This window comes from Trichosurus vulpecula, chromosome 3 (assembly GCF_011100635.1).
Source record: "Trichosurus vulpecula isolate mTriVul1 chromosome 3, mTriVul1.pri, whole genome shotgun sequence".
Lineage (NCBI taxonomy): Eukaryota > Metazoa > Chordata > Mammalia > Diprotodontia > Phalangeridae > Trichosurus > Trichosurus vulpecula.
Window position 1 is genome coordinate 112488232 of NC_050575.1, and position 11509 is coordinate 112499740.

General features: G+C 43.3%; 1 protein-coding gene across 1 annotated transcript in view; it reads right to left on the reverse strand.

Moving 5' to 3' along the window:
- DNMT3B (DNA methyltransferase 3 beta) overlaps positions 1-2984 on the reverse strand; it is a 34678-nt gene extending 31694 nt beyond the window's left edge. Inside the window, exons 1-2 of the mRNA XM_036751507.1 lie at positions 2855-2984; positions 1364-1428 (exon numbers count right to left, since the gene is read on the reverse strand). Coding sequence (XP_036607402.1) covers positions 1364-1428; positions 2855-2984 — 195 coding nt within the window. The remainder of the gene's footprint in view (positions 1-1363; positions 1429-2854) is intronic.
- Positions 2985-11509: the final 8525 nt, after the last annotated feature.

Genomic DNA, 11509 nt, shown 5'->3' on the forward strand with positions numbered 1-11509 from the left:
CCAATGAAGTTTGACTTAAAGTGACATAGCATTAAGAACTAAACTAATATTTCTTTAGCAGTCTATACCCAAATCTAGATGCTATGAGAATAGGCATTATGATCTGGATAGGGAGACAGGCAGGAAGGTCAGCAAATCTAAGCAGACCCCAGCGTGACGCTAGGAAAGATAAATCCAGTGAAAAGTATGTTGGACTTGGGAGTCAGCAAGACTGGAGGGTCAAACGCTGCCACTGGGTACTTACTGTGTAATCACAGGCAAGTTACAAAACTTCAAAGTCTCAATTCCCTCCCCTGTAAAATAGGGATAGGAATACCTACCTCACCACACTATTTGTGAGAAGGTTCAGATGAGAAAATAATTGTAAGTCAAGTGCTTTAAAGTCACTAAAGCCCCATTAAAAATCTTAGTTGTTAAATATGGAACGCCAACTCAGCTAACCATTAGGCCAATTTGTAAATAAGACTTCCATATAACAAACCTTTTTCTATGAAGGTTTGGAGGATACAGCCCCCACCCCCAAAAAAATCAATATGTATTCTAGTACAATTCATGCAATCATCCTATCCTTAGGGTCAAAGCAAAGGAATGAATGAACCCAGGTCATCCTGCACCACTGAAATCAATGTTCTATCTACTCTCTTCTTCTCTAAGGGCCTCAGGGTCAGAATCATTGGATTCTGGATGGAAAGAGCTCTCATAGGCACCTCATCTGACTCATGCCTGGAACAGGAATACCCCACCCCTACAACATCCTTGTCAAGAATTATTCAGTCCGAAGATACAAACGTCCAGTAATGGAAATAACATCAGTATCTCCTAAGACGTCCCATACCTGCTTGGACAGCTCTCACTGTTAGGAAGCCTCGATCTGCCTCTCCATTGCTACTGGTTCTCTCACTTCTGAGGCCAAGCAAAAGAAGTCTAATCTCTCCTCTACTGGATAAGTCCTTTCCAACATCTAAAGCCATGATTTTCAACCTAGATACTCCTTTAAAGGGTGTAGGGATGATATAGACCACACAGGGGATGGGATTGGAGAAAGGGTTGAATTTTGGTGGTGGGGCTGGGAAGGCAATGAGGAATCCTTGGGCAGGGAGGACCTTTGCTTGAAAAACCATTCCATAACCCTGGTTCTTGAGGGCCAGAGAATAACAATGATGCCATTCTGGAAGGATGTGAGGAAAGGGCAGAAAGGCTCCAGGAGTAGAGCTAGAAATCCAATGAATGGGAAGAAAAGCTTCCCCTTACAGTTAAAAGTCAGCAAGGTCTCCTACCTCATTATTAAGAAAGCTCCAGGCCCCTGAGCCCCTCAGGAGAAGGGCAAAGGGAAAATGGGGTAAAAGACTCATTAGATGGGTACCTCATCGAAGGTGATCATATGAGAGAGTTCCCTTTTCGACACTCCCCGTCGGCTTACCCTACGACCTGTGGAAGTAATAAGATGGTCACCTTGGCAAGGATAGCTATGGTATATAAATTTTTTTGGCACGCAGATTTCCCTTGTCTTTTCCCAAAAGAGGCACCCATTCCACCCCTAGGCCCTGTGCCCTAAAGCTACATCCTGCAATAAAAGGTCAGTGGAATTGGTTCTGCCCCTCACTTCACTGCCTCATTTGCAAAAATGGGAATAATAAAGCTGGAGGGGAGGCAGATATTGGCTCTATACACAAACAAAAATTGACAATTAGAGCTATCCACAATGAAATAAAGGATCCCTCTCCAAAGGGTTTGTAAGAGACCTGTAATACGAGCATGAAGGCAGTATGTTATAGTAGAAATAATACTTGTCTTTAATATGACAAATCAAGATCCTAATTCAGATCTGCCATTAGCTAACTCTGTGTGTGTGTGTGTGTGTGTGTGTGTGTGTGTGTATGACCTCAAGAAAGCTCTGTGGGCCTTCATCTGCCTTCTCTGTAATTCCAATTTTGTTTTTTAAAATTTTACTAAATTAAATTTTACTTGACTATATTCATGGGGCTTAGCTTTTAAAAGGTCCAGCCCCCTCATATTATAGATACAGAAACTGAGTCAATGAGAGGTCAGCATAAGGGGCTTGTCCAATATCAAAGAGGCAGTTAAGTTGTGGATTTGAACTCACACCCTCTGAATCAAAATGCTATGTTTTCTTCTATTAACACCTCTGTAGTCTGTTCTATTCTTCATAATACCACCTAGCAATGTATGTCAATTGACAAATCAACTGAATTCCTACCCTCTAAAGGATTCTAAATGATGATGATCACCAGTCCCCAATAAGGGGCCCAAAACCCTTAGCCTAGTCCACATAAAAGATCAAGTTTCTAGGGGAGGTGTACACAATGTTCTCCTCCCCGCTCCCTAACCACACCCCCAACATGGAAGCCTCAGCACTAGAGACTAACTCGCTAAGATGCCCTACTTCCTGTGATGCAGAGTTGAGCTTTCACAGTCCATCTTTTCAAGATGATGCCTATGACAGGAAACAGTACTCTAGAGGAAGTCCAAACAGAGCAGAGTAAAGATTCCTTCCTCATTCAAAACTTCTATTAACAATCTGAGATTTCAATCACTTTTTTTGCTGGCTTATTAACATACCCTGAATTTTTCACAGACAATGGTCAACATTTTAAAGACTTGGTAGATGCCTGATAATAAGACCGCCCCAACAAACACCATGAAATATGGCATTCTGTGAATTCCTCAATCCTAAAGTAGTCCTTGCAGGATACTCTGTTTTCTACAAATTAAACATGGCAGGATAGCATGAGAAGCCATCCAGAGACTCCTCACTATCAAAACTCCAAGGACACATTTAGATCATCCCCCTTCCAATTTTCTCAAATATCATGAGAACAAAAAAGAAAATGACCTTTGCTCTCCAGGTTCTCCACTGCTTCCAGGACTGGAGGAGAGAGAGTGTCATCATCGCTGCCATTGACCAAAGTAATTTCTTCTTTGCTGGCCTCCTCACCATTATATCTTCGAGTTTCTCCCTTCATTGTGCCCTATAGGGAACAGCAGGGGGATGGGGTAGAGAAGAGGAACATATAGCAGACAAGGCTTTAAGGCCAGGATAAAACAACCCAACAAGACTCCACTCCTGAAAGCATCTGATGAAGAGATTAGGGTCATTCAGTGGTCAGAAAGGAAACCCTGCCCTCCATGCATCATTGGTACTTGATCCATGAAGTGTCTTCACCCATCCCACAGAGGCCCAGATCCAGTTCCATTGGACAGCCAAATCCCTGTCACCAAGGATACCCAGGAGACATTGAGACTATGTAGGGAAACCAGGAATCAGTGTCTTGTGGGGGTGATAAAAAGGAAGAGAAGGAAAGTGGTGGGACTGAATTCCAGCAGCTAGTGACCCTCCCTCTGTGAATATGGGCCAGGTTCTGACCTCCCTCTCTCAACCATGAGAAAGATTCAATCCCACTTCACAAATTTCCTCTCCTCTAATCTCAGTCCTGGCCCCAAGTCCTGTCTCCTTGAATTTAAAGCAGCAAAGCCATGTTTTTTCTGTTAGTTTCAAGCCCTTCCTTTCAGCTTCAGTGAATTTATTTTCTTTCCTGACCCTTTGTTTCTTCTCTCCTCTCCCCCTCATTCTCCAGGTCCTCTTCTCTCCCTTCTCTTCTCCCAAAGAACCCCTTTCTCTCCTCTCCATGGAAGAAGCCCTGCCCTAGATCAATCTTCTGGACCCAAATGGCTAAGATTTTTGTCTGTCTTCTCTCTCCTTCCTCAGTCTTCCCCAGCTGAGGCTCTAAGAATTCAAATTCCAAAAAGGAAGAAAGCAAATCACCAACAGGTAAGTGGCCAAGGGAAGAAGAATTTAAAGTGAGAAGAAGAGATAAAGAGAGGCCTTAAGACTATTAACCATTCCTTCAGTTACTCTTAAAGACTTCTATTTTCCTGTGCCCCCAAAGACCCCAATAGAATACATAACAGTACTAGTTTCCTCTTTTCCGGGCTCAGTCATATTAAAATGGGCCTTCAGCTGTAGTCACCACTATAATAGCCTCTTTAACTATCTCCAGTCTCCAGGGTACTATTCAACAAGCTTCAGTGGCTCCCAGAAGTCAGAGAGGAAAAAGAACTTCTTATGGCATTCAAGGCCCTTTACAATCCTGTTCCTGCCACCTTCCTGATCTTTCCTCCTTCCTGCCTTTCCTTTACTTTGTTTTTTTTTTTTTCATATCTCCTATGCCTAGAGGAGCTGTGGGCACAAGCCCACCCACAACTTTTTTTTTCTATTTTAAGTACTTTCTCTTTCTTAGGGCCACAATTCAATTCTACCTAGAGTACTTCAGGAAGCCTTTAGTGACAACCCAAAGCAAAAAGTGATGGCTCCTCAAGTTAAAAAAAAAAATAAAGTACTTCCCTCCTTGATTTTAGAGGTGGGCGGACCACGGATAGGGCATACTGTGAGACTTGCATTGTTACAAGAGAGGAATATACTCAGAAATTAAGGTGACCAAACCATTTGAATGCAATCTCTCCTCAAATGTCTTTGCCTGCTCCCCTCCTTTGTCTTTATCTCCTGTCCCCTTTCACAGGTTACATGACTAACATCTTCCAGCAATTAGGGTATAGACACCTGAGAAAAGGTTTTCTCTCGTATCCATTTTAGCAGCACAGGGACCATTATATAGGAGCTTAATGAATGTATAAACATAATAAATAGAGAGTGGTTAAGGGGCAATTCTCCTTGAATGAAACTTGAACCACATCACCATCCATCCACCCTTTTCAAGACAAGGTCAAACCCTTTCTTCAATACCACGGTGTAATCATCGGCCTCCTCTCTCTGCTCCCAACTTTCCTGTAATACTTCATCTCTTACGTTTTACCCACAATTTTACCCAAAAGGACCCCATTGCACAGACTTCAAACTTAAAAATATTCTTAGCCCCATTTAAAAAAACTAAAGGTAAGCTTTGCCCAATGCCCAAATGTCCAGACCCCTACAGTAGGAATTCACTTGACACTCCTGGGCCACTTCTTTCTTACAGAAATAGCTTGTTTCTTTGTTGCACTCCAGGCTTACCTAAAAGGAAACTCTTTTTAATCTATCTCCTGGCCTGAGCCCGCGGGGCGCCCCCCAACTTTAAAACCCCAGGAAGTTAGAATAGTAACATTCAAAGTCACAATCTCCATGCATTTTACGCTAAAGATTAGCTTCAACTCAATTTGCTAATAGTGCTCAGTTAGTTACCACAAATATTCCCAATTACTTCACCTGTCTGGGGGTTCATTCATTTGCAAAATGAGCTGGTGAGCCCCGATCTGGGGTGCCTCTTCTAGGTCACAGGAATCCTTCCCCAGGGGTTGGTATCACACTCTTGAGTTAAGGGGCTGCCACACCCTCCCCTGGGCTTGGCCCCCCAGCCACTGGTCTGACTGTGTGCTTGGGGCAAAGGGAGCTTCTGTTCACCAATGAGCTCTCTCCTCCCTGCCTGGGGGAAAGGGTAGGTGAGAAAAGGGATGAAAATAAGGCTCCGAACTAAGCCGAACTAAGCCGACCAACCTTTTCCAGGATCTCCTAGCCCCCAGCAACAGAAAGTCCATCTTCGGTTGGGGAGCAGCCTTTGCTCCCTGCCTTAAGGGTAGAAGGTAGAAGGGATGGGGGTGGGGAGAGGGGAAAGGATCGGGTTGCATTAGTGGTCAAGTTCACAAGGGGGCGCTGTGTAGCACAAGCAGTAGGAGTGCCAGAGCGCCACCTGTAGGAAGTTCACAAGGTGGATGCCTCGGTCCTCTTTCTCTTCACCCGAGCCCCCTTTTTGATTCCCACTCAGGATTCAAGAACACAGACATTTCACACAGTTCTTGCTCTACCTAAACGGACCTTTCAGCAGACCTCTAAGTAAATAGATTTTTACATAACGCGAATTTGCCCCTACCCATCCATTTCATTTAGCCTATATAACAAAGTCATTCACAAATAATATCTTAGGGTTAGGAAAATAATGCACAAGTAGGGTTGCCTTGCTGATTCCTTTCAATGCCCTGAATCTTGTGAGTGGTATACAAGAACAGGTTTTAATTTGCAAGTCCCAGATGTATTGCCTCCCAGCAGAAGAGTAACTCTATTTTTCAAAGCTTTATGTATGCCCTGGCATAGTTTTTTCCTCCAAGGAGATATAGGTCCAAGATGGCATTCTTTGATAAAATAGGCCGGTTTCAGCTACATTAAAGATTTACTCCGACAAGCAGGGATTTCTATTATTTTTTGTAGGAATCCTGGGAACTTCTTTGCTGCTTCAATATCTGTACCAGCAGCCTTCTTCTGACATTTGCACATTATGAAATCCTGCACAATTTTGAAATTGAGCAAACCAATAATTGCTTTGTTGTAAATACCTGTGTTCCTTCAGGGTACTTTACCTTTAAATCTTCAAAGAGGCTTCAAAAGCCTTGAATTGTCAAAAAGTTTAAAGGAATATCCTTCTGGCTCTGGTCTTCTGTCCACATAATTGAGAGTTTCTCCACCTCTAGAATAGCATCTTCTCCTTGTTTCAATAAGTCGTGCAAGCATGGCCTTTTGCTTACTCCTTTATCAGGGCAGCATCCTTCACTAAGTTCATGTGCTATCGATGACCATTTTTGGCCTTCTTCATATTTTCTAATTATTTTCATTTTCACTTCCAAGTCTATTGACTTATGCTTCCAAGACGGTTCACTTTTTCCTTGAGGAGCACATTTGCAGCCAGCCATGATGAAAATAAAAAGATCACTGCTGAACGCAAGGAGAGGCACAAGCATCACCTACTTACTGTCTGCAGACCCAGGGAAATTGACTTAGAGATGCTTCTCAGATTCTCACCATGGGCAGAGTACAGTAGTCCATATCAGTGATAAGCACATTTACATAGATATCATTTCCACCAAGACAAATGAGACCATTCACCCCTAGATCAAGTAAAACATCTGAGTGAATTAATAAATGTCAGCTGTCTTAGAGCTGCCAAGGATCAAATGTGCAGAATTTGAACCTGGATCCTCACCTCAAGGCCTAAGACTTCTTTATTCCTTCTATAACCATGCTTCTCCACTTTATTGCCTAAGGTTACACAACAAGTACATATCTGAGCAGGACTGCAGGGACAGGAGGTTTACCTTTGTTTCACCACCACCACCCCACCCCCAAGCCAAGCACAGGTTAAACTGTCAACTCCTCTCTGCTACCTAGAGAGCCTCCCTCTTCTGCACATATTTATCCAAACAAGCCATTTACAAAGGGAAACTCAGCTGACCAACACAGCTTTTCCAAGGGGATCCTGAATTAACCGACTAAGAAAAGACTAGTCAGAGATGAGTAATACTTATAGCAAGAAGGGATATCACCTTTATAGATGCCGGAAATAGAAGACTGAAGAAATGACTTGCCTAAGGTCACAAAAATAGAGAGTGCGGGAAGAAGGATTCCAACCCAGCTCCCGTTCTCACCAGCGTGCCTCAGCCCCTTGGCTACTTCAGAGCTGCCTTACCTTCTGGGCTGGAAGTAGTCACTTATTTCATGCCAGGTTCCCTCCTGCCCGGTGCCTGTGCTATCTAACTAGCTAACCCAGCTCATCCCAAGCCCCGGGCAGCAGCAACTCCTGGGTCTAGGGCTGCGGCTTTCATTCTCAGCTTTAATTCTCTGTCCACAACAGGAAGGAAGCATGGCCACTTTGCCTTTTCCTCCTGTGAGGGGCGGGGGAAGGAGAGGAGGGAGGGAAGGGAGGGAAAGCGAATAGTAGTAGCTGGCCCCAGCTTAATACAGGCACTGAAGCTCCAAATCCCCCTCTCCCCTCCACCCCACCCCCGGCAGGCCTCATCCTCTAGCCATACACTCAGGAGGAAACAGGAGCTCTGATCTCCAACTCTGGTTATCTTCTCTAGAACACATGTCTTTCTTTGGGTTACATATCAGAAGGCCTGATCCCTGATGCACCTTTTAAAGGCAACTGAAATTGGGTCCCCATCAAACCACACACATACCCCTCTACCATGAAGTAATCAGAATTAGAGCCTCCATTTTCTAATTCCTGACACCAGGGGCCCAGGTTGTCCCAGCTCCTCCTGAAGCCCGACAATGATTAACCACCACCCTGCAATAAATAACATCTTACATTCTTTCTTCTGCAGCTAACCTCAGGCCTCAAAGCTTCATCTACATTTCTTACCCCAAAAGTCTAGCCACCCAGGTAACAACAAGCAGAAGCAACACTGGAATCCGGGCCTCCTGACTCCAAAATTCATTGCTTCTTTCTTCCTACCTGCCTGCCTCTAGGCAGACACAGGAAAGAGACCGTACCCCCAACAATCTGGCCCTCACAAGTCTGATGTCTACATGTTTCCAACAACAGAAAAGGGAAGGGAGGGGAGAAGAAACAAGCATTCATTAACTGCCTACTATGTGTAAGGCACTGCACTAAGCACTTTTTAAATAACTCATTTGAAAGGTTAAGGGATTTGGCAAAGCCTTGCCTTCCGGCAATTGGCCAAATTGCTTTCAGGACAGGGAATCAGGAGGTCTAACTGGCTAGGTGACCAAAGTTAACTTAGTTCATTATAGGGATATCACACGCTTTACTTTCCTTACAACATTCTAAAATCATAACATGAGAAAACTATACTTTTCACAGACCTTTTATAAAAATAAAAATGCAAAGAAATTTACTAATCACTAATTTACTAATTATCTGTGAAATGGGCCTTGATTAGATCATCTCAGGCAGATCAAAAAGGGGTAGAGACTTAGCCAAGGTCACTCAAGGGGCCAGCAGGTCTCCCAAGCCCAATTCTTCCCACTGAGCCACACGATGATACTTTATAATTTAAGTGGGAACATGACTTCAAGAGAGGACTCAAACCACTAAAATGGGTTGGCCTTTGTAGGCAGCAAGCTGTCACTGTAGTGGGGGAAGAATCCTGGTTCAGATACAGGTTAGACTAGATAACTTGAGATCCCTTTCCAACCATGAGATTCTCTAGAATAGTAATAATAGGCAGCTAGGTGGCCTCTAGCTGGCCAGGCCTAGAATCTAGAAGACCTAAGTTCAAATTTGGCCTCAGATACGAGTTATGTAAGCTTAAAGGCTCTTAACCCGACTGCCTCAGTTTCCGCAACTGTTAAATGGGAATAACAGTAATGGTACCTACCTTGCAGGGTTGTTGAAGATAAAATGAGGTAATATTTGTAAAGCACTTAGCACAGCACCTGGCACATAGTAGGCATTATATTAATGCCAGCTGCTATTATTGCTTGGACAAAGACTTTGAACGTCTCTGCACTCTTTAGTCATGCTTCCCCACCCCAGCCCTCCAAGATGATACACCAGGGATGGTAATGGAATGGCCCAGGGAAACCCAGGTCAACACTTAGTTTGAGGAGTTTGCAGGGGAGAGACTAGTTAGGATAGGCCCGCACAACACATGGCCCAACAGCCCAGAAGATTTCAGGCTGCCTCTGAAAAATGCAGATTTGCCACTGCTCACTCTCTCCTGTTTGTCACATCATCAGTGTCTCTACTCTAGCCTATCTGCAGCCCAAAGTGTAACCTATTTTTATTTTGGCCCTTACCTAATGCCAAGTTGTGCAGGTCTGGGTTAGAGGATAGTAAAAGTGATGCATGATGTGATGTAAAAGTGATGGAAGAATAAAGTTGTCTCTACAAAAGCGAATACAAACAGCTCTCAAAGTCCTTGACCACCTACCCCGCTACCCCTCAAGTATAACCAATTGATAACCAATGAAATCAAGAGACAGCAGATACCCAAGGTCTCTCACTTCAATGGTTAAGACCTGAGACACAGCAGAAACCCAGATCTATTCCCATATCTGAAATACCTCAATAGGCTAGTGCCGAATCCATCCTTAACCTTCCCATGCACAGGGATGAGGACCCTAGCCAACCCAACTATTATGTAAATTCTAGCAAATGAATGTGAATTATGGTAATTAGTCCTCTAGTGAATTAGGTCCATTCAGTTCCCAAGTTTTTATAGGTGGCTTCAATCTATGGGCATGTTTATGGTCACTTCCAGGACCAGTCCAAGCAACCTCCTTGAGAGTCAGCTTGAGTTCATGCTGAATCTGGAGCCAGAATGACATAGGTTCACATGCAGACTCTGACTCCAGGCAAATGATCATGAGTGAGTCAGCCGACCTCTCTGAGTCTCAGTTTCTCATTTATAAAAATTTATAAAAGGTGAACCTTTTTAGCAAGTTTCCCTGATCACCATCAACTCAAAAGACCCCTGAAATAGCTTAAGAACTGGCTAGGCCTTGAGATTCTTTCTTCACATTTAATAAGGAAGGAATACTAACTGCATTACCCACCTCATGAGTACTGTGAGAAGAGGCTTTTATTAAAGCTGGCTATCTTGCATAAGTACCTTCAAAGGTTCCCCAAAGTTTACAGGATCAGATCTAAACTCCTTAAGCCAATATCCAAAGCCCTGCCCCCCAAAAAAAGAAAACAGGTTTCCAGCTTTACCTGATACTGCTCCCCTAAAAAATCCAGTAGTTGAACTGGTCTTCATACTAAACTCATCAATTCTCTTTTCAGGGAAGATCCTGACCTGCCATAATCCAGCATATTCTTACAGCCAAATCATTTTCCATCTTTTAAGGGATAGCTTCAGGGCCTAAGAAATGGGTGATCTTCTCTGAACCCACAGGCCTGATTCAATCTATACGCCTTACTGGGTCTTCATCACATGGCACAGCCTTGCTTGTCCCAAGCACAATATAGCTTTAAAATACAGGGCAGGCCAGAATGTTTCATATATAAATACTACTTCCTGGGAAAGAGAGTTACTTAACCTCCAACGCTGTTTCTTCATTTATAAAACGGGGACAAATAATCTTGTACTCAGGTTCACAGGGCTGTTTTAATGATGGAATGATGAATAATAATTGTGCAGACAATGTTGAAATCCTTAAGAACTCTGATTAATGCAATGTCCAACCACAAATTCCAGAGAAATGAAAATGAGGCATGCTTTTTACCCACCTCCTAAAAGAGAAGTGATGCGCTCAAGTGTAGAATAAGTCATATTTTTGGAAATAAACAATGTGAGAGATTTGTTTTGCTCGACTATGCATCTGTTAGAAGGGTTTGTTTTCTCCCATGAGAGAAGGGGTGGGGTGGACTGATATAAAGAGAGAAAATACTTGTTAATTGAAAACATAAAAAATTAGAAATAAGAGAAAAAAATAAAATAACATAAAGCACTCTGTAAACTTTATATAGCTGACATTTACAGAGCATACTTCTCCAAGTACACTGCTATTCTGCCAATTACTCCTGGTTTGACCTAACTTCTCTTAGCAATCTTGACCCTAAGTTAACTATAGGCTACCCTCCACTCTTGTGGTTTCCCATGTCCTCCTAATCCTCAGCTCGGTACCTATATCACCTGTTTTCTCTGTTCCTGTGTTCTGAGCTTTCTAGGTAGCAAGTAAGGTGGACTATAACCACTACATGCTATCTTTTATCAACTGGGTCCACACAGATAAGGGACTGGATTTGTTCCACTT